Genomic DNA, 24,567 nt, shown 5'->3' with positions numbered 1-24,567 from the left:
TCAAGTCGTTCTACCTATGCTCTCAAAATGTTGAATATTTGATTATATATGCATATTTTGCAATAAAATTAAAATATATTGTTGTAGTTATATTGTGTCAACATTTTCAATTAGTATCTTTTTATTTCTCAATCGTTTTTAATTTGTTCACTGTTCGCAATGCTTCATGGGATTGTGGTTCTTTCTTTCACTAAAGTCGTTAAGTACACAGTCTTTTACCTTTTAATTTTTGTCTGATTTTCAAATACTTTTGCTTCAAATCAAAAAGTTTGAAATGTTATGATTCACCTCGTAGCTGATTGGCTTGGTTCGTGGCTTATAACAGTTTAACAAAGACTTTTGTGAAATGCCTATGGGAGAAATGAATGGAAAAAATACTTCCGGAACCAACGCCGCTGAAAAAGTGGGCGGGCACTAATGCACTCTATGAATCTTGATTGTTTGTATGCAATGAATCTGTGAAATGATTTTGAATATATGTTCTCTGTGACATTACAGGCGTATTGCATGGGGGAAGTATTCAAACTGTGGTCAGACCTGCATTGCTCCGGACTACATACTGTGTGACCCCAGTATACAAGACAGAGTGATTGAAGAGATCAAGAAGAATATTAAAGTATGTATGTAGGTTATTTGTGAATGACAGTTAATTTATATTGATACATTTCAGCATTTCAATGTGCAAATGTTAACAGTAAATGCATTTTAAACTAACATGAACTAACAATAGCATATTTTTAAATGAACATTAAATTAGATAACAAATGTTTCATTGAGATAAATTATTTCTCATAGTTAGTTGATGATATCTCATGCATTAACTATCATTAAAATATTGAATATTATTGTAAAGTGTTACCAAAAATTATATTGATGTAGAAGGCTAATAATGAAAAGTTTGAGGTATGGATTACTAGTATATGTTAGGAAAAATTTTAAAGATTCTGAAACTTATTCATTTGATTTATTCTTGCTGTCAATATTTATATTTGGAGTGGGCCATAATTGCTTAAATTCCACTCTGTTCATATATATATATACATATATATATAAAGACTTTATATATATATATATATTCATTCATATGAACGGATTGGCAATTAGTAGCAATTAGTGAAGTCTAAAAAGTGCAAATAAGCGATAAAAAGATTTTATTTGGATGAAAATGATTAAATTTCATATATATATGAAATCTATCACTATTTAACATTCTATAAAATGTCAAATGAGCTAATACATGCTTTCATTTGTGATGATCAGGAATTCTATACCGAAGACCCCAAAAAATGTCTGGATTATGGACGCATCATCAATGAGCGCCACTTCAAGAGACTGATGGCATTGCTGGAGGGCAGCAGCGTCGCTGTGGGGGGTGAAAACGACGAGTCAGAGTGCTACATTGGTAAACTTTAGCTGCATTGCTAATGCTAAGTCACTAGAATCCTTTTCAAAAGATAATGAAACCGATTTATTGTTTTTAATCACATTCTAAACACTTTTATAACTCTTCGTTATCCACCGTCCGGTGTCATCCGCTTCCTTTATTTAGCCTGACAAAAACTGCTGCTTCATATTGCAAACTGGTATTTGTTATCATATTAATTATCATAATCACAAACACACTGGTTTGTAGCACAAATAGTTTTACTGTTTACTCCACATTCTTCTTCTAGGTATTACCCTATAGCGGCTAATGCGTCAGAGGTCTCGCACATTTACAGAAAATAGCTTACTACCGCGTTGCAGAATAAGGTGTTTATTCAACATGCATCTCTTCACAGCTCCTACAGTTTTAAGGGACGTGAAGCCGGATGCCAAGGTGATGCAGGAGGAGATCTTCGGGCCACTGTTGCCCGTCCTGACAGTGAGCAGTGCAGATGAAGCCATCAAATTCATCAACCAGAGAGAGAAGCCCCTTGCCTTGTACATCTTCTCTTCAGACAACAAGGTTTAAACTGTTCATTCATTCATGATATAGAGAAAAATCACGTTCTACTTAAGACAACTGTACAAATCTGTTCTTTCATTACAGCTGATCAAGCGTATGATAGCGGAGACCTCTAGTGGTGGAGTGTTGGCCAATGACTGTTTGATGCACTTCTCAGTAAGCTCTTTGCCGTTTGGTGGAGTTGGTGAGTTCCTTTTTTTTTTTTTTTGGAAAGTAAACTTCTTTTGTTTTTTTTCGGAGAGTCTCTGAAGAAGCATGCATGTGATGTTTCGATGTGTGGACTGTACCGTAGCTCAGCTCTTGGACTCCCCCTGCAGGTAACAGTGGGATGGGCCGCTATCATGGCAAGTACGGGTTTGATCACTTGAGCCACTTGCGGGGCTGTCTGATCAAACAGCTGAAGATGGAGGGGGTGAATAAGATGCGTTATCCACCACATACAGCAGACAAGCTGGGCTGGGCACGCTTTTTCATCCTCAAACACGTCGACTTTGGCAGTCTGGGCCGCATGGCGCTGCTGGCTCTGCTGGCGGTCTTTGTTGCCGTGATTTTACAGGTAACAGACCATCATGTGAAATACGATTTTAAAAACTATCACCATAGATTTTTTATTTAAGTCATTTGATATAATTTAGTATTTTATGGATTTTGTATATATAAATAAGTATACACGTTTTTTTTATACTCTTTATACTTTTTTACAGTATCATTTTTATTTATATATACACACACACATGTTTTGTAATATTTAATATACTGTATTATATGTTATATAGATATTATTATACATATAAAATATATTGATACTATTAAAACTTTTTTATAAATAATACTAGTATAATTGAATACACCAATGATCAATAGAATTGATTACTAATAATTATAAACAAAATAATCAATTCTTCCACCAACTGATAATGTTTATTAACATATTATATATATATAATTATATATTATATTATATTTTTTATAAAACGGCTATACCAGTATGATCGAAGACACCAAAGTTCAATGAATAAAATGTATTTATAATTATCAAAATAAACAATTCCTCCTCCAAGTGGTATAGTTTATTAACATCCTGCTATATATATATATATATATATATATATATCTTAGTGATTTAACATGATTTTTTAAATATTTTTAAATTATATTATAGTATTTTATTACACTGTACATGTAAAAATGTTTATAATATTAACCTATTTTTTTATAAAACAGAAACTTTTATAAAAACCAAATCACATGGCTCATCCAATCATATTTCAGAGCTAAAGCTGTCAGTTTTTGGTTGAAGTCCCTCATGAACATTTTCTGACAGACTCTTCTTGTTGTTGCTGTTGTTTTTACAGAGAAACTATACTGATTAAGAATGTGAATGATATGAAGAAATCTTTTCTCCACTCAGAAGACCTGGGTCAGATGGTGGGAAAACTCCTACTGAAGTGCTGCTTCTCTCCTTTGCCTTCGTTTTATTATGGCCATGATTTATTTCCATCATTAAGACAATGCTGCATTTTAGGTCATTTAAACTAACATGCAGTTTTAATACTAATTATAATATCTGAAGCACTTTAATCAGTGTTTATTTTAGAATACACTTTTTTTATGCTGTCCATGTATGGTATATTTTTAACGAAAGAAAATTAAGTTCACTCAGAGTAGATTTAAATTTTTTTTCTTAAGCAATATATAAACACACTAATTATGTGTTTATATGTATTTTGAATAAGATGTCCAGCATTTTAAACAAATGCACATTTCAAGTCTAAATGAAGATTTATTTATGAAGAATTGTTTCATATGACGAAAATATTATAACAATTATAATAATATTTTGTATTATTGTATTAATATAAAACAGAATACATAGTTATTCTGAATGTTTCATTTTAAAATGGATAGTTTACTCAAAAAGGAAAATTCTATCATCATTTACTCACTCACATGATGCCCCAAACCAGTTTGTCTTTCCTTTTTCTCTGAAACACAAATGAAGGAATGTTGAATAATAGTTACGCTGCTCTTTTTTCACACAATTCAAGTGAATGGGGACTGCAATAGGGGTTTGCACCAGCGTGAGGGTGATTTTGGTGAACTAGGGCTATATCTTTAAGAAAGCAGACCAACTGCACCATATATTTAATGTGTTCCTAATAATATTTCTACAATATACCTGACAACCATTTCACTCTAATAATATATGCTGAAGTTTGTATGTTCTGTATCTGAAGGATCAAAGCATTTTTAGTCCTTATAGTAATGCCATAGATTTTGAGAGACTTTTATGACAGAAATCATTTTTAATGCAACAATAAACTTGTTTTTACACAGCTGCATGTGGGTTTTCTGGTTTAATTGTGTAGCTTCTGGCATCTCACTGGCTGCGTAGCAGGTGGAAGAATGTCTGTCATGTTTGTCATGGCTTCTGTGTGTGTTTTATTCTTCGATCCTTTATCTGGCTCTTTGTTGCCCTCCTACACATGTACACACATGCCCACATGTACTCCTTGTGGATGACTCCAATTAAATCGACACACTGACACATTAACTAAAATGAATCATTTTTAACCGTAAACAAAAGCACTTTTCAGTCACTCGTCAGTTTTCTGTGAAGGGTTGTACAAGAGTCACAATAGCTGAGCATAAATGGGTCTTTCACGTGTCTTTTAACGACGAGGCATTAACATGGAGTTTAACGCAGATCAACTGAACACGCTCTGTGCTTTTTACTGCTGATATGGCCTATTCAAGGAGTCTAAGGTCAACCAATATTGCTTTGTGGAACGAGGAAGTAAAACTGGTTCTGCAGCATGTAACCTGTTTCGATGAAACTGTCAAAAAGCTTCTACATTTACACACTCTAGTAAGACAAGATTCAGTACTGAAGATGCACTTTAAAAAACGCACTGTAAGGGTGTTTGGGGTGTTTTAAAATATAGTAAATCAAAAGCCCATGTGATTCTTCTCACTGTTGAGACATGTTTTTCATACCATTTGACTTGTGAGCCCTATGTAGGTGTTGAGGTATCAAATATCAACATCCACACTGAGGCTGGAAAACAGGTGAACGGGGGGAGGAGGAAAGATCTTTTGTTCATCAGTGTCATGGTTAACGAAATCAACGAGACCAAGACACTGTTTCAATCCAACATAAATTGGGATTACTATGTTCAGGGTTATTATAGGAAATTAAAACTAAAATCATAAAAAAATATTTAGTTACGTAAACGTTAACTGTGATCTAATTATATATATATATATATATATATGTATATATTAGTGCTGATTAATGTGATTAATTGCTTCTAACATAAAAGTTTGTATATGTGTGTGTGTGTGTGCATTTATATATATATATATATATATATATATATATATATATATATATATATATATATATATATATATATACTGTACACACACACAGATACAGAGTAACACTGCTCGTGGCTCCTCCCCCTCTCGCGCCTGTGGGCGGGGCAGAAGAGCAGACTGACAGTTGGAAAGAGTAAACGTTCCCCTGTGCTTTACTGACTGAAGAAGACGGAAATGTCATGATAGACCGATACTTTTTTACTGTGGGATTTGAACCTACCAATAGTATTCTTCATCTTTGCACTAAGATTATTTGTAAAGTTTTTTTTGCGCAGTTTATCAGTTTACAGTCTGAAGTTGATATCCATAAACAAAGGTAGGCTATTATGCCAGGTTTAGATTTGAAGTTTCTGGAGAGACCGAGGAGGAGGTTGTATTGTCCTCTGTGTGATAAGCCGATGAGGGACCCGGTGCAGGTGTCCACCTGCGGACACAGATTCTGCGACACCTGCCTGCAGGAGTATCTCAGGTAACGCTGCTTCTCAACCTAACGTTACACCTGTCCGACGAAAGAAGGACTGTGGCCGCTTGCGTCAAAGTTATTTCTTCACATTGTAATGTGAACTGAAGCTTGATGAGATATCGACGTGACATCTCTATAAAACACTAAATGGACATAATAGGCTATAATCTGGGTCATTGATGAATAATGAAAAGAAAACTAAAAAAACAACAACAGACAATTAAAAAGATAAATATTTCTTAGAAATGTAATCAACAACAGACAATTAAAAAGATAAATATTTCTTACAAATGTAATTTTTTGGGTTAATTCTCTTTTTATGTGTTCAAACATTTTTATTTTATGGGTAAGCGTTAGGTATAATGACATTAGTTTTTAAAAAAGAATATAATTTGACTCCAAAATGTCTAATATGGTATAGATGAAATGCTACAAAATATATTTCATACATATTTAATACATGAATGTTAAGTGTAAATCATTGTTGACATGAGTAATTCATAGGCTAAATAAGAATAATTTTAATCATTTTTTTTAAGATATACTGTCAAACCATTTGTGTCAGTAAGAGTTTTATTCAAGGTTGCATTAAGTTAAAGTACAGTAAATACCTTTTTAATGTTATGAAATATTTCTATTTCAAATAGATGCTGTTCTTTTGAGTCCTGAAAAATTTCTATCATGGTTTCCACAAAAATATTAAGCAGGTTCAGAAATTCAGGCGTATTTTTAGTCACCATCTGCATTTTTAATGTATTTTTAAATAATTTAATAGATCTGGCCATGTTCTCATTACATTTCTCTTTGACTATATGAAGTATCACTTAAAAATAATTACTCCAATGACAGCGTAGTAATAAACAAACACCAAACTGGCCAAGCAAGATGACAGTGACACAAAATCCCTCAGGCTACTGACGCCTAGTCTTTCTGTCAATATAAGTTTTACAAAGTATAATGTTTACATAAAATTACATGTTTTTTACATTTTAAAATGTAAGAGATTATAGCATAATCAAAACACTGCAGAATGCTTCTGATATTTTTTTGAGAAGTTTTGTGATTCCCATTTGAACACAGCCAAAAGTATTGAATGTGAAAGGAAAGTATGCAGTGAGTCAGTTTATTTGGTAGTATTACTCGACTGTAAGCTAGCGCAGTTTTGGGTTATGACCCATTCTTTGCATTCCATGCCTTGTCTTCTCATTCACAGAGTCAAAATGCAGAGTTGTGTTGCTCACATGTAATGACTGGAACAATCACATTCATTGTCCTGTGTGTTATCCTGTGGATGTTATCACAGTGATGGACAGTCTCGTCCATTCACATTCTATCGGACTAACTTTCAATTAGACTATTCATTTTAAATGAATTACTTATTCAAATGTAAATCCGTGGATTGAATTTCATGCAGTCAGTGGTTTAAAGTTTGACCAAGAAAGAGTCAATGTAGGATCTGCTCTCTTACCTAACCTAATAGCAGTACTGTTAGGAACATATGTTTCATACAGGCTTTATGCAACATTTTTTAACATGATATAGCATGCATCTGCCTGAAGGGCATGATGCACCTACTTTTATAGGGGCTCATTTGCAGTTCTGACTCATTCAGTGTCCTAGTCAAGATAACACTAATGAAAAATAAATATACTAAAATGTATTTGAAATACATTTATTTTATGCTAGGTATACTACAACACTACACTATAACTATATAATTATACTAAACTGGTATACTTAAAGTCTGCTAAATTGGAAGTGAACAAGTCATTTTGTACTTCATCTTTGATGATCAGCTGACCTTCACAGACCACATTACAAAGACAGCTCGATCACGCCGGTTTGCTATGCACAACATCAGGAAGATCAGGCCTTTCCTAACTGAGCATGCAACACAACTTCTCGTCCAGGCCCTGGTCATTTCTAGGCTTGATTACTGCAATGCTCTTCTGGAAAAAAAAATCTTTCCTTTTCCTTTAAATCCTTGCTTATCTGGCTTATGCTACTCTGAGAAATGTCTGAACTTTGTATTTTGAGCACTTCTTGCGTTGTTTTTGCCTCTTCACTATGGCTCGCTTGGTTTAGTCCTCAGTTGTAAGTCGCTTTAGATAAAAGCGTCTCTAAATGTAAATGTGAACTCTTTACACTAAAATAGAAACCTTTTTTTAATAGAAGTTGCATCCATTTGATTAAAAAATCTGAGTGGGCACATGCATGACACTTCTGATGTGCCTCAAAAATGCAGCTATCACATTTTCCACCTTCTTGTGAAGCCCCATGGGACTTTTGGGAAAATTCCCCATAGGATTTTGAAATGACGATGTGCTTCTGTGTCACACGTAATGGAAAGATCACAGCTCTATTAATATGGGATGTGTTGATTGTACTGCTTCCCCATATTATGTATGCTGGGGGGCGTCACCATCCCAGATGGATGATTCACTCACATTCTCCTGAAGGCTCTCCGTCAGTTTGTGGTGTGGGAGGTGATTCTGAAGTTCCTGTCAAATCAGTTTGGCCGTGATTCATTTAGGCTTTATAACACGGAGGCATCAGTCAGAGAGGCTGTTGTGAACTGCTTTTCAACCCACAACATATAATGTAGAAATAAATCGAATGCAAATGAAATTCTAACACATACATGTGTCGCTTTCCGTTATGCAGGGAAGCAAAAACACGTGAACAAGACAAATTCATCATGGTGATTTTTCATTGAATAACATGCAACTTTGCTTTTAATAGTGAAGGTGTGTTCAAGTGCCCAGAGGACCATCTGCCACTGGATTATGCCAAAGTGAGTGTATCATAACATACTACAGTTTCAAATCCCTCCAGATTTTATTCCTCTGATGTTTTAACAGAAATTATTCAATAGACAGACCATATTTTAACATGAAAAAAGTACAGGCTTTACCTTATATTAAATATAGAAATGCTACTTATTTTTTATTCTTACATAAGCCAGTCCTGAATATATTACATTTGCATGCAACAGTTTTTGTCCTCAAATTTGAGCGCTGATTCACTGTCCAACTGGGATGCACACTTTTAAATTGTTACACCAGTAGGTGGCAACAAATTATTTTCTTTATGAGTGAGTCATTGAATCATTCATTCAAGTGATTTGTTCAACAAAACTAATTGATTCAGGAATGCCACTGTTGTGTGTTACAGTTCATTCGGCTTTGAGTTCGTTTGGAAATATTTTTTTTGGCAGTGCAAAAATCAACAAAATTACTGGCAATATTCCCCCAGTTTCTCAGACAAGGCTTAGGCTAGTCTCAGACTAAAATGCATGTTTGAGCTGTTTTAACTTAAAGCAACTTGCACTGATATATCTTAAAATATGTCAGTGCCATTGTTTTGTCTCAAGACGCACCAGTAATGTTTTTTTTTCTAAGGCACGTTTATAAAAGCTACTTTAATGCCCTAATTGAACTAAGCCCAAATCCTGGCTTAATCTAAGCACTGTCTGTGAAACCGGGCCATTGTGTCTAAAATATAAGCTACTGAATTTTTAAGGGATAATCAAATAAAATTAAAATTCTTTCATTAATTACTCACCCTCATGCCATTTTAAACTCGTAATACTTTTGTTCATCTTCGGAACACAAATGAAGATCTTTTTTAAGAAATCCGAGAGCTTTCTATCCCTCCATTGACAGCTATGCAACTTCCACTTAGAGAATGAACCTCATTGGTTCTCGCAAGTCAAGCGAACATGCTCGAGTTTCCATTTACCACAACTGATGTGTGAGTTGATGAATGTTTATATGTGAATAAAAGCCTAAATTCAATCTGTTCATCATATAAAGCAATCATGTCTCTTCAGAAGATTTGGACTAAAACCGCTCAATTCATATGGATTAGTTTTACAATCTCTTTATGACCTTTTTGAAGTGTCTAAGTGTAATTTGCGTAGCTGTCAATGGAGGGACAGAAATCCCTTTGATTTCATCAAAAAGATCTTCATTTGTGTTCGGAAGATGAATTAAAGTCTTACGGGTTTGGAACAACATGAGGATGAGTAATTAATGACAGAATTTTCATTTTGGGTGAACTATCCCTTTAACTTCTTGTTTATTGAACAGCTGTATAAAAGTAGTTGTTCAAATAATCACAGCAATCTTGCTCTTGTTTTATTTCTTAAAAAGCTATGCTTTTCAAATGTTCTTGCATGTTCTACTCCAGTACACTGTTATACATGTGTAATTCTCACTGCAGATTTTTCCAGATGTGGAACTGGAACAGCAGATTCTGTCCCTGCCCATCCGCTGCATCCACAGTGAGGAGGGCTGCCGCTGGACCGCGCAGAACAAGCTTCTCCAGGTCAACAAACGGCAAATAATGCGCACACTAACTCAAATCTCAGTCGTGTTTGTAGATATTTGTACATACATCTTTGTAGGATTGAATGGATTTCTTTATGGTTTATGAAGTCCTGTTAAGAATGGCATTTTAGATGCTGCCAGTGTGTTTATAGGCTCCTATTGTACGTTACAGTGTCTATTTATTGCAGTGTGCACTACATGCAAATACATACTGACTACTGGTCAAAAGATTGGGGTCAGTAAGATTTAGTTTTTTTTTTTAAAGAAATTGTTAGATTTGATAAATGCTGTTCTTTTGAACTTTCTACTCATCAAAGAATCTTTAAAAAAAGGTATCATGGTTTCCTGAGAAATTAAGCTGTTTTTAATATTGATAATAAAAAGAAATTTTTATTTAGCAGCAAATCAGCATATTAGATTAATTTATGAAGGATCATGTGACACTGAAGACTGGAGTAATGATGCCTTTGCCATCACAGGAATAAACTGCATTTTAAATGATATGAAATATATTGTTTTAAATTGTAATAATATTTTACCATTATTACTGTTTTTACTGTATTTTTGATCAAATAAATGCAGCCTTGGTGAGACTTCTTTCAAAAACATTCAAAAGTCTTACCGACCCCAAACGCAGAGGCAAGACATGCAATAAACAGCCAAATTTCACTCTCACACTGTGTTTCTCACTTCCCCTCCAGGCCCATTTGTCCATGTGTGAGTTTAACGTGGTGTCGTGTCCAAACCGTTGCTCTGTGAAGTTTCTGCGACGTGAACTGCCTGAGCACCTGCAGCATGACTGCGTTAAGAGAAAACTACACTGTGATCACTGTGGCGACCAGTTCACCGGGGAGGCATATGAGGTCAGACACACTTCTGACACTTTACAACCAGTTTAAGTTTATTCATATTTGTAATGATTTAGAAATGCTTATGTATTAATATTAACATGAACAACTTTTTAAAATAAACCATTTGATTTATTATTTTAATTTCTCTTGCATTTTGATGAATTCGGTGGCTAGTTAATTCAACACACAAAAGACATGGTTTGCAAAATCCATCTTGTTTCAACGCCGCACAACAGCTCTTACACATCCCTCCCTGTCCTCATTCAGAGTCACCAGGGTGAATGTCCTGAGGAGAGTGTGTACTGTGAGAATAAATGTGGTGCTCGTATGGTCCGGAGACTGTTGGACCAGCACTCTGTGTCAGAGTGTCCCAAACGCAAACTGCCCTGCAGATACTGCAGAAAAGAGTTCCTCTATGACACTATTCAGGTCAGTGGACTTTATGCTACCATCCTACATTTTCAACATTTATTTACACATACAGTACACTTTTCAGTTATTTTATTACATTTCTTAATGTATTGTTTTTTTGTGGTAAAGGGAGTGCATTCATAGGTATGTTTTGTATTCACAGCCTCATCAGCAGCAGTGTCCACGCTTCCCTGTGCAGTGCCCTAACAGGTGCGGCACACCGGGTATCACGAGAGAGACTTTAATGGCACATGTAAAGGAAGGATGCAACACTGCTATGGTGCTTTGCCCATTTAAGGAGGCTGGCTGCAAACATAGGGTATGATCTACAGTTATGCATGTCTAATAACTCTGTGATGAATACTAGACGTCATATCTTGTATTTGAGAAGTACAGGTGGCCCAAAATGTATTTGGCACAATGTTTGGTTGTCATTGTATTATATAACAAAATAACACTGGAGGTATTCCTTTAAAGGTGAAATATAATGCCCCTTTTCACAAGATGTAATATAAATCTATGGTGTCCCCAGAATGTGTCTGTGAAATTTCAGCTCAAAATACCCCCCAGATAATTTATTATAGCTTTTCAAATTTGCCCCCTTTTGGGTATGATCAAAAACGCGCCGTTTTTTTGTGTGTCCCTTTAAATGCAAATGAGCTGCTGCTCACCGCCCCCATTCAGAAGAGAGCCGGTCCTTTACACAAGCTTCGGATACTCCGGCAATAACAAAACGCGTGAATCTCACTCATCCAAAATCTTAAAAATAACCATTAGCGGAGTGGAGCCCTTGACGGAGAGACTCAGGAAGAGGTTGCAACTTTTAGCCTGCGTTCACACTGCAGGGGCTTAATGCTCAATTCCGATTTTTTTTTTAAATTCGATTTTTTTGCAAGGCCGTTCACATTTCCAATTAAATGCGACCTTTTGTGATCTGTGAACGTGAACGTGAACGTGAAATGACCCAGAAGTGACCCGCATGCGCAGAAGAGTACTCAACGGTCAACGACGTCACTTGTTGTTTGCGGAAGTAGCTAAACATGGATGTCAACAGTGGAGCTCGTTTCGCAATATTAAAGTTATTTTCCCAACAGAGCCAGCAATTACAATCTTCTCATTCCCGCCTACTTCAACGCAGAATTATGACGTTTGTCGCATATCAATGACGTGCGGGTCGGATACATGTGACCTGGCCGTTCAGATTGAAGTCGCATTTCAAAAGATCGGATACATATCGGATTTGGACCAGCCTGCAGTGTGAACGTAGCCTAGACTGAATCTGGACGTTTCTGAATGGTTAGTGGATACATTTATTTAGTTGTTGTGTAGTTACATTGATTCATCTCATCGACTTGCTTGTACCATCATGTTTAACTTTTACACAAGTTGACACAGTTCCCTGAGGTCTGTATAGTGGCGCCTTGTGGCCGAGTTTGGTACCGCCTGCTAATAGTTAACTATTTTCTTTTTTTCTTTTTTGTGCACGAAAAAAATATGTATAATAAACACTGCAATATTCAATTAAAAAAAGAATAAGAAAATAAGAAATATACATTTTTATTTCATGGTGACTTTGAAATCATTTAGTGTTTTGTAAGTAATTAGCAAGATTTTAAAATGTATAATGTTTAACAGGGAGTCAATGCAGTGTTGACAGAACCAGGCTAATATGGTCATACATCCTGGTTCTAGTAAGAAAACTTGCTGCTGCATTTTGGACCAGCTGGAGTTTTTATTTTATTAAAGGAATAGTTCACCCAATAATAATCCCATAATTTACTCACCCTCAAGCCATCCTAGGTGTATATGCTTTTCTTCTTTCTGCCAAACACAATCAGAGCTATATTAATATCCTGGCTCTTCCCAGCTTTGTAATGACAGTGAAGAGTTTTTGAAGCTCCAAAAAGCACATACATCAACCCATAAAAAAAAAAAAAAACATACGACTCCAGTGGGTTAATAAATCCTTCTGAAGCGAAGGGTTTTTATAAAAAAATATATTCATATTTAAAACTTTATACATTTTAATCACTCTTGAGAACGTTCTCAAGAGAGTTACCTGGTTTTCATGAGAGGTGACTATTCTCACCTAAGTCATATTTCGGGTCTGAGGTCACCCTTTCGCCGGAACTTGACTCTCTTGGATGGCTTGAGGGTGAGTAAATTATGGGATAATACATTTTTTTGAGTGAACTATTCCTTTAAGCGTGCAGGGCAACCACTCAGTAAAGCATTATAATAATCTAGCCTTGAGGCTATGAACGCATTAACTTTTCTGCATTTGTCATTGAGAGCATATGTCTTAATTTAGATATATTTTTAAGATGGAAAAATGTAGTTTTACAGATGCTAGAAATGTGGCTTTCAAATTGAGATATGTATCAAAGAGCACACCCAGGTTCCTAACTTACAACAAAGACTTGACAGAGCAGCCGTTAGGTCATTACATGCTTTGGTCCGATGATTAAAACCTCGGTTTTATATCAACTATGTATTCCATTTATTTTGTGAATTGGACTTGGTATGTTTTATCAGGGTGTGAAGAAATATAGATTTGAGTATAATCACATAACAGTGAAAACTAACACCATGCTTCCTAATGATATCTCCCATGGGTAGCATGTACAGGGTGAAAAGCAACAGTCCTAGGACTGAGCCTTGTGGTACTCCATACTTAACTTGTGATCGATATGATACCTCTTCATTTACTGCTACAAATTGATACCGATTAGATAAGTATTATTTAAACCATGCCAATGCAACTTCACAATGCAATGACAACGTAATTTTTGAGTCTTTTAAGAAAAAAAGGTTGATTGTATCAAATGCAGCACTATTGGCGCTTTTCCACTGCATGGAACGGTACGGTTCGGTTCGGTACGGCACGCTAGATCCAGTAACACTAATAGAGAGATACAACCACGATCGGACGATAAGAGCAAATCATTTGTAACTCTAATGAGAGCAGTCTCAGTACTACGATACGGTCTAAACCCTGACTGGAAATCCTTTGTCTGATGCGATACTGTAGTAGACGTTTGAATGGTTTTAATTTTCTCTCTAATCGTATCAATCTTGCAAGTAAAGAAATTCATAATGTCATTACTGCTGTGCTGTTTGGAAACATCTGAAGTTGAAGTTTTATTTCTCATTAATTTAGCCACTGTATCAAATACATACCTAGGGTTGTGTTTGTTCTCTTCTAAGAGAGTTGAAACGTAATCAAATCTAGCCGTTTTTAAGGCCTTTCTGAATGCAGTAACACTGTCCTTCCATAAAATGCGAAATACCTATCCACCTTATTCCTACGCCCCATGACGCTTTGCGCGAATTATGGGTGTAACTTCCGTTAAAATGTAAACAATCAGTGAAAGGCTCACTCTATGAACGCAATACGTTAAAAAAGTGGCACAATGAGATGACATTAATCGACTCACCCTTCAACCATCGAACATTAAAATGAAATTTAAAAGTTTAAAAAAATCAACAAGGTACTTTCAACAGACCAAAAATAGCCCCAAAAGCGCGAGTCTTTGGTAAATATCACTGTAGTAGGCAAATATATTGTATAACAAGCCTTAATCAAAAATGTTCATTAACTTCAGCATTACGTGACACTATATCAAAGTGATTTCCGTCATTTTGACAGATTATAAATAGCATTTACCTGTGAAAACAAACCTGGAAAGAAACGTGAGGATTTAAGGAGAATAACGAGATTCTTCGTGCATTCCAGTGAATTATTATCGTAAATTAAATTCGGGAGAACAGACCACAAATGTGCCGTATATGTTGTTCTTTTTCATACTATTACAGCGGATTGCAAAGAAAAAAATAAAAATCATCATGAGGAAAAGAAAGCAGCGACTGAAAAGAGCTCTTGCCATAAATATTCTTGTTATAACATTTCACGTTAAAATACCAAATATAACGTTATTCTCATGATGTCTGAAAATAAATCATGAAGGAAAATTGACAGCTCATCCAGTCAAACTGACGGATCAGTTTTATTTGTAGGGCAACCTTATGATTTGAAATGATTCGTTTCAGCCTTTTTGAATGGAAGTTCCCCAAACCGGAAGTGCCACCCATAATTCAAAACGCAGTAAGGTCGTCAGGAATACGGTGGATAGTTTTGTTTTCTTTTAGCTGCGCTTCATTTTTGGGCTCCTCTCTTGAAGGCAGGTATGCTCATTATTCCATGGCGTCAGACTATTTTCCTTAATCCATGTCTAAATTTCTGAAAAAGAGACAGTAAATAGTTTTTGTTGCAACATCGAGTTCTTCAAAGCTGTAAAGTGTGCTGAGATGAAATTGATCAGGAAGTTTATTTACAAAGCAAACTTTAGTGGGAATTATTTATTTTTGTGAAAGTGAATAGGAATTGGGGCTGCTCCAAAATGACATGAAATATGTTTTGGGACCACAATATCTCTCATTTGTTTAGCCATATTTACCTAGAAATTATATCTAGCACGTCTTTCTCTCTGTTTTACTTATAGTGCCCTAAGACTGGAGTGGCACAACACCTTGAGGAGGGCACCCACACCCACCTCTCTCTTCTGTGTGGTCTGGTGAATCGTCAGAGGCTGGAGCTCAGGGAACTGCGGCGTGGGGTGGAGGAACTCTCTGGAAGTCGAGATGGCACACTGCTCTGGAAGCTCACAGACTACAGCCAGCGACTACAAGAAGCTAAGATCAAGACTTCTGGGAGTTTGGAATTGTTTAGTCCTGCCTTCTACTCCCATACCTATGGTTACCGTCTGCAAGTGTCTGCCTTTCCCAATGGGAACGGCAGTGGCGAGGGCTCTCACTTATCAGTCTACATTCGAGTTCTACCAGGAGAGTACGATGGGCTGCTGGAGTGGCCTTTCCCTTACCGTGTTTCCTTCTCACTGTTGGATCAGAGTGACCCGGCGCTCACCAAACCCCAGCATATCACAGAGACCTTCAACCCGGATCCCACCTGGAAGAACTTCCAGAGGCCGCGGCCTGGAGCTCTGGGAAGTGTGCGTGGTGGATGTCTGGATGAGAGCATGCTGGGATTTGGCTACCCAAAGTTCGTCACGCATGAGGAGATGAAGAAAAGAAACTATATCAGAGACAACGCTATTTTCATTCAAGCCTCCATAGATGCGGTCCAGAAGATATTGAACTCTTGAATTCTGGAATAAATGTTAAATAATCTGAAAATATATCTCTTGTGGCCCTTTTTGCTCATATTAAAAATGAAGATGCATAATTTTTTGTTAAATCAGGGTTTTACCACAAATGAAGGATATTTAGATACTAAGAAGGTTCATAAATGTTTTGTCTTTTGCATGTATATTAATATGTTAGTTTTCAAATAAATAAAAAATGTGACATTTAAAATGGCGTATGACTCTTTTTAAATGAATGGTGAATTTTCATGTTCTGTGTGTGTAGTGCTTAAAACTATATATATAAAAAAAACAATTATGCACCACCCATCTGGTCCATTGAAAAAGAGACAGGGGTGCTTCTCATTTCTTATTTGTGAATCCTCATTTCCTATCCTCACGTCTCAGCTCCACCCCCTTAGATGAGAAGTAAGGATGCGAGGAAAGAAAAGGAGGATAAAGGAATCAAAGGAAATCTCCCCTTATGTTGTTGTTAAGTTTGGTCAAGAAATTCATAATAATAAAGCAAGATACCCTGCTGAAAAATGTGAGATGTATGGATTAGCTAAACTGCAAGGTAAAACATAAATTATGATTATTGTAACCATGCTCTTCAAAGGAATAGTTCACAATCACTTTATATGATGATATTTAACTTTAAGTCTTTTATTTGCATAATTTTATTTAAACAATGATTTAATGCACATAAAGCACATTAAATATGGGAAACCAACACAATCTCATGGCAACTCATGGCTCAACCTCGTGGCTAATACATTTGGATTTAATTTGCATATTTTCATACAATCATCTTTCCCCAGTGAGTTATGGTTATGTTCTTAAAATAGTTACGTTCCCTTTCGCACTGCGTCGATGACGCTATCGGGGAACGCCCTCCACGTGAACCGGTTTCTGAAAGCTTAAAACTTCAAAAGTTAATCAATAAGTGTTGGAACCTCTTCTAGTTGGAACCCTTTTTTTTGTAGGTTTGGTGGTAAGTGGGCTCTTTCGAGCTCTTTATGGTGATAGACCTCCATTTGCGAATTTCGTTTAGGCCATCGCTCTACGGGCAGCAGGTGGAGCTCTGTAGGTCTCCTCCCCTTTCGAGAGTTTTTTGTAAGGTTGTACAGTAGACCTCAGTTCCCTGTTAGAAAGTATTAGATGTGTGTTAGGTAGGGTTTTTATAGGATAGGTAAAAAAAGGGCCTTGAAGTTCCCATATATAGGTAGGCTCTGCAAACACTTCCCATTGGCCTCCTCTTATTAGAGATGTCAGGCTTATATAGTGGGTAGTGCCAATCTGTATAGTGAACAGGTTGGCTTTATTATACTAAAAATTTCTGGTGAGGCCACCGTTCATCCGAGCATCAAACAGACATTTCTGCGTGAGATGGCTTCCTCCCTATCGGGAGTTTTTCTACTGAGAACACACCTCTCTGTCAAGCTCCAGATTAAGCGTTGGGCCTAGGGCTGTAACGATACGCGATATAAAATCGAAATAGCGATACTCAGGTCCACGATCCTGTATCGCGATGTGAGAAAGGCAGAATCGCGATCACACCCCTTCCAACACCCAGAGTTATCCTGCCCGTCCAGATCCAATGCTACCACATCTTTAAATTACTATTAGTATCATTTGAAGTTAACATTATAAAATACGTAGACCTACCAACACCACAAAACTAGTTGAGGATAAATTATTTAAAATTTGGCAATTTCAGCGTTATGGACGTGAAATTTGCAGCCAAAACTTGAAATATAAATTCTCTGAAAATGCATTTAATACCAATATATTGACACTTCTGTTTATATATCCATAGTCTACTCCCTTAATAAAGTCCAGTACATGTCCAGACATTAGAAAAATATAAGTCTACACATGCATTTTATATTTAATATGAGGGAAATACACACGCGTACACGGACGCGACACAAAACATCTTTCATCTTTAGGAGCAAAAAATATATATATTTTTTATAATTCTGTAAATTACACAGTACAAACCAAAAGTAATAGTAGGCTACCCACCGGATGAAGAAGGGTTGGCTCTCCCAGAACATAAAATATTCATTTTGTTTTATTATTCGTGTTCGCATTTTAAGAGTAAAAAACAATTTCGTGATAGTTCTCTGGAAGCGGCACTAAAACTTTCAGAGACCTCAAACAGAAAGCACAAAGACTTTCTTTAAATTGAATTTCGTTTTGTATTAATTGTATCTCAATTTTAATAAATGTTTCATCAACCAATTGCCTGGATTTAATCAATAAGAAGTAAATATAGCAGACAGATAATCACGACATGGGGGCGCCGGTGCTTGAACTGGAGCTCGTCTCATATGAATCGAAACCCAGTGTAGGCTATAGGCCTGAGAAATATATCTATATTGAAATGTCTACTTTTAAACCGAACAATTCAAAACGAAAGAAAACAGACTGCTCTCTGCTTATGTAATCCGTATGAAAAGTGCATTTCTCTCTGGCGCGATCACTACTGCGAAGATCGCGAGTCAGCATCGCAACTTCATCTTTGCAGACACTGACAGAAAACACTTTATTAATAAACAATTAAAATGTCTCCTTGCTATATTTGACATATTCATAATCATTACTTTTGCCGGTTCTTTGTGTCAGCTTTTACTACTTTACTACGAATCGAATCGTGGGTCAAAAATCGCAATACGAACCGAATCGTGGGTTTGGTGTATCGTTACAGCTCTAGTTGGGCCTCATCGGGCCACCTTGATGGCCACCTTATACTACAGGAGCAGTTCATCTCTCACTTTAGAGAGTCATTTTGAGATGATAGCTCTGAACTTCAGAAATATATATTCAAGTGTCGGCCTTCATGGGGCCGCCTTGATATCTGGCTTAGGCTTAGTATCAAGGATTTGTTGTGCCAGTCTGCTAAGCATTCTCGTCTTGAGCCTCTCAGTATCTGAGTGTAGGTTCCGTAGACCTTCAGGAGATTTTATTCCTGTAAATCTAGTTTTTCCTACCACCGGCCTCCTCTTACTACAAGAGTCATTAGCCAAGGCCCACCTTTTTGTATTAGGTGTAAATGCTAGTGGTGTTACAGGGTAGATAGCAGCATAGGTAACAGGTTATCTTCAAAAAGCCTCCCATGCAGATATCTCATGGGCTTTGTCAGGTCTTTCTCCCTAGAGAGTAAGAAGCAGTCACTCAGGCCTTTGCCCTTAATAGCATCGAGTATAGTGGCTGGGATAAGAATTCAAGTCATAAAGTTGAATGCCGTCGGCCACTTACCGAGGCCTCCATTCCCTTGGGTTTAGTAGAGAATATAAAATCTGTCTTACAAGATTTTAGGCCTGGACCCTAATACATCCCTCTGGGTCATGCGGTAGTGCTCCCCTTGTTAGGGTCATACATTAGAATACTTTGCTACCTGTAGCTCGTATGTTATCACCCTTCACCACCCAAGCTCAGGTAGAGACAGATTAGTCACTCCCTCCCATTGGGAAGGTTGAGTATGCTCCCTTAGAGCCAAAGCACTGCCCGGGGCTGGCATCCGTGACATTCGAAGCTGTAGGCTTTACTGTTGGCCTCCTCGATAGTCCGGTAGTGTAAGATTGTACTCCCCTTGCTTTAAAGGGTCGATAGCACTTCTGCCGAGTACACTGCCTGTTGGCAATGTTAAATAAGTATGACTAAGCCCACTGAGATGTAAACTGTGAAAGCACCTGGGTTCTGAGGCTAGCTCTGCTAATATCATCGCTATCAAGTAGTTAGGCCTTTCAGGCCTCCTTGAAGGCGGCTCCACAACGAGCTGGATGCTTAGCATTGCAAAGATATTGCAGGCCCCATGGAGCATCCCTGAGTCTAGCCCAGAGCTTTGTCAATACTAATCAGGTTGAGCATAGTGTTCCAGAATCTGTCTGAGGATAGCTCTGTTGAATACTTAGCTCCCTAAATCTGGTCGGAAGGTTGAAGGACAAGTTGTTGGTTCCAAGCCTTTGATTTGGCCTTGGTAGGCCTTCGTTTTTTCGGAGGCCTCTTTGAGGCTTATAACTTGGGCAGTGGCCGTAGGGAATACTGTCACTGACAGCCTGTGTGTGACCTGAAGGTGGAGTGTTTTTGGCATTTCAGTGAAACTGCCATTTCTGACGTTTGTCACAGCCATAATTTGGCATACACTCCCCTCAGCATGGTGGGATTGTACATCGTTGCCCAATAGCGCCATCGACGCAGTGTGAGTTCCCTTTCAAAAGGGAACGTCTAGGTTACGACTGTAACCTCTGTTCCCTGAGAACAGGGAATGAGACACTGCGTCGCTAGCAGTGTTGTGTTTAACAGTAACGTAACTACTTTTTCGGGTAAAAGGTAGTGTAACACGCTACTACTGAAATTTTGGAAACGAAACGTAGTTACTTTTTCAATTCGCCACAACGTTACTTTTCCAAGGGACAGATTTGACAGCGACACTGTCTTCTCAGCTGCGCGCTTGCAATAGTCACAACTCACAAGCTCCACACAGTACATGACAGAGGCTGGTAGCAGAGCAGTCAATTCTGTGTATTACACTGTGCAAACCAAAAGTAATACTACCCTCCGGATGAAAAAGTGTTGGCATTTAAAAAACCAAAATATTAAGGATTGGCATATCAAGCAAAATAATATTCGATGATTGTTCGAAAATCGTACCTCTACGAAAATTAACCATGGTTTTTCTACAAATAAAACCAAAAAACCATGGTTGTTATAGTTAAACCATGGTAACTACAAATTAACCATGGTTTTGCTACACTAACCATAGTTTAACCATGGTATTTTTTGTAAAACTGTGGTTATACATCTGCCAAAAAACTGTGGTTACTACTCTTTTACTATAATAAAACCATGGTTAATTTCCCACATGCTCACCGGTAAGACGGCGTTCACTCAAATCCCGCTCCGACATTAAATTTCTCTGTACTGTAGGCTAATAGGCCTACGTGTATAGTCATTAAAGAAAACGATTTAGTTCAAGACATATTTATGTTTAAAAAAAATAATTAATTGCCTGAATTTAATAAATAAGAAGTAAATATAGCAGGCAATATAATCAGGACTTCTCAGGAGCTCCGTGCTTGCGCGTAAACTGGAGCTCGCCTCATAAATGAGCTCAAACTCAGCGTATAAGCTTTGCCTCAAATACCTGAGAAATATATAGAATGTTTGAAATGTGTACTTTTAAACAAAACTATTAAAAACGAAAGAAAACAGACCACTCTCTGCTTATGTAATCCGTATGAAATGTGCATTTCTCTCTGGCGCGTTCACCACTGCGAAGATCGCGAGTCAGCATCGTCAACTTCATCTTTGCAGCCGACACTGACAGAAAACACTTGTTTATTAATAAACAATTGAAATGTGTCCTTGCTATATTTGACATATTCATAATCATTACTTTTGACGGTTCTTTGTGACATTTTTCATGAACGGCGTCACCACCGCCACCACCACCGCATCACCATTTTTCATGAGCGGCGTCACCACTGCTCAAAAGTTAATATTGTTCTTTGGTGTTCACTTATACAGGTTTTTCAAATGTTTTTTAAATAAAAATATATTTTTTTCTATTTAAAAACCTCTCTTTTTTTGTTCTAGTTTTTCAATAAGTAGAGTTCATAGTAGAACTTAATATAGGCCTGCCCTACACATTTAGGAACAGATATTGGGTTCTGCCCAAACTCAAGCAATATAAAAGTAACGAGTAATGTAAAAAGTTACTTTCCAAAGGGGGTAACTAAGTAAAGTAACGGATTACTTTTTTAAGAAGTAACGAGTAACAAGCAAACACTACTTTTTAAAAGTAACTTCCCCAACACTGGTCGCTAGCCATAGACCCCGAAGCCGCCGCCAGGCGCCGCCATTTGCGCCATTTAGAATTTCAGCCGCCGCCAGCCAATAATTTCATAAGCCAAATTGAGCCGCCATCTGATAAAGTTTGGCTGAGCCGGCTAGAATTATTTGCATCAAATAATAATTCTATCATATAGAGACATACACACACGAAATAAACAATAGGGCTACACGAGATCTATTTTCCCACTGGATTCATAACAGCACAGTGTGCTCGTCGCTACTATACACAGACTTATATAGCACTGAACGTGATATATTACTGCAGTAACAAACCACCACCGTTTCCATATTGCAACGTTAATTCACGACGCATGCTTCAGTGTATTGAAGTGAAATGTGCAAAACTTTGTCCAAGATAATAATGATAACAGTGTGTACTGTTTATATTAAGGCGAGACACGGCAGGCAAAACATCGGGGGTTTTTTACTGGTCAATATTGAGATTTTTGGATATTTGTCTTCAATAACATGTCTTCTTTCAGACTTGTGGTGAAAAAAAGTCCGAAATACACATTTAGGTCTTTATTTTACTATACTTCGTCTGTTTGCGTCTGTAGATTTCTCATAAATTCAACAAAAGTTTGCGTTCTTAATCAACATACTTCTCCGCGATCTCTGCCGTCACCCTCTCATCACATGCACCGTTAGGAAGCTCTCTCTCTTCTGTACAATCCTGTTGGATTCAAATATGGTCATTTCCTTTTTATCAGCAACCAATCGTGAAAGTAAAAAGACTGAATGCGCGATCTCATTGGCTGATGATAAATCTTTAAAGCTCGTTTTATCAAAATGACCTGCTTCAGCCATTTGCCGCTATGAAAAGTTTGGCGGCTGCAGCAGCCATTTAGGTTTTGGCTGAGCCGGCTAGCCAGCCAATAACTTCATCAGCCAGCCATTATTCTCAAAACAAATGGCTTCGGGCTCTAGCTAGCCATGCCTCAGACGATAAGTGGATGACATGTTCTCTAGGCACCCCTTTTATACTTCCAGGTCTCACTGGTAGTGACGTCATAGGCTGTCGCCGGTCAATACAATCGCCGTGATTGGATAAGCTTTCAGACACCGGTTCACGTGGAGGACGTTCCCTAATAGCGTCATCGACACAGTGTCTCGTTCCCTGTTCTCAGGAAACAGGTTACAGTCGTAACCTAGATGTTTTCCCATGAGCTTTTCCACTTGTTTGCCCCACAGGGAAGGATATTTACACCGTAAAAGTAAGTTATTTTCTGTGAATGTGTACCTATTGGCATTATATAGTAAATAACTAGTCGATAACCGCCTCGAGTTGGACGACATTTCGTCCATTTTTCTATAACACTATAATTTGTAAATAGAAGTAAGATCTCTAGTGAGTTCTCATGACAATCTCAGAGAATCTCAGCTTCATCAAAAATACAACAGTTTAAATGATAGAAATACAGTACACAGCAAAAAATAACATGACATACTACCCGTGATCATTGTGTAATTTTTCTCGTATTTGATTGGTTTAATCAGTGCAAAACAGCATCCACCCACACTTTCTGTTACCGGTAAAGAAAATTTCAATGTTGGAATCATCAAAATCAACAAAATACATTTAATTTCTACAATTAAATGCAGAAAAACTGTCAAGCCAGGATATCTTCAGAGTTTTTTTTAAACTACAACCGTCACTAAAAAATACTGCTGATACATTATTATTTTCAAATGTTAAATGTAAGGCCTGTAGAAAGAAACCAAAGTTAACTAGTTTGGTCTATATTATAACCCCTTTCACAAGATGTAATATAAATCTATGGTGTCCCCAGAATTCCAGCTCAAAATACCCCCCCAGATCATTTATTATAGCTTGTCAAATTTCCAAATTTGCCCCTTTGATGGTTTGTTGAAAAAAACCAAGAGGTCCTCGCTGCAGCCTGTAGCACAATGACGTAGCTGGATGGTCCAATACGTAGTGGATGGAGGTGTGTTTTGGTGACGTCTAGACGCATGCGCACTAGTCAAGTCAAGTCAACTTCATTTATAGCGCTTTTAACAATGTAGATTGTTTCAAAGCAGAGATAAACATATAATTTAAGGTAAATTAGATTGTTTTGGCTTTATAGCGGTTCTTAAATAATGTTTAAGAACCTGTGATAAACGCTGATGGCGTTCATATGCGCATTAAGAATTGATTCTATAGTTAGAGTAGGTGTAA

The 24,567-nt window shown here is 37.1% G+C and overlaps 2 protein-coding genes across 2 annotated transcripts in view; both read left to right on the top strand.

Annotated features, from left to right (window-relative positions):
• Positions 1-24,567, top strand: part of aldh3a2b (aldehyde dehydrogenase 3 family, member A2b) — a 96,283-nt gene that overhangs the window by 7,115 nt on the left and 64,601 nt on the right. The window contains exons 6-11 of the mRNA XM_056262202.1: positions 499-616; positions 1,261-1,402; positions 1,782-1,948; positions 2,033-2,132; positions 2,266-2,504; positions 3,304-3,564. Coding sequence (XP_056118177.1) covers positions 499-616; positions 1,261-1,402; positions 1,782-1,948; positions 2,033-2,132; positions 2,266-2,504; positions 3,304-3,321 — 784 coding nt within the window. The 3' untranslated portion in view covers positions 3,322-3,564. The remainder of the gene's footprint in view (positions 1-498; positions 617-1,260; positions 1,403-1,781; positions 1,949-2,032; positions 2,133-2,265; positions 2,505-3,303; positions 3,565-24,567) is intronic.
• traf4b (tnf receptor-associated factor 4b) lies at positions 5,454-16,726 on the top strand. The gene is made up of 7 exons (XM_056262203.1): positions 5,454-5,798; positions 8,535-8,586; positions 10,017-10,121; positions 10,825-10,986; positions 11,242-11,403; positions 11,549-11,704; positions 15,888-16,726. The coding sequence occupies exons 1-7, from the start codon at positions 5,656-5,658 to the stop codon at positions 16,545-16,547; spliced, it is 1,440 nt and encodes a 479-aa protein (XP_056118178.1). The 5' UTR covers positions 5,454-5,655; the 3' UTR covers positions 16,548-16,726.

Source organism: Rhinichthys klamathensis, unplaced genomic scaffold (assembly GCF_029890125.1).
Source record: "Rhinichthys klamathensis goyatoka isolate OS25496 unplaced genomic scaffold, OSU_Roscu_1.1 h1tg000191l_1, whole genome shotgun sequence".
Classification (NCBI taxonomy): Eukaryota; Metazoa; Chordata; class Actinopteri; order Cypriniformes; family Leuciscidae; genus Rhinichthys; species Rhinichthys klamathensis.
The sequence above is the reverse complement of the archived record's forward strand: the minus strand, read 5'-3'. Positions and strand labels throughout refer to the sequence as shown.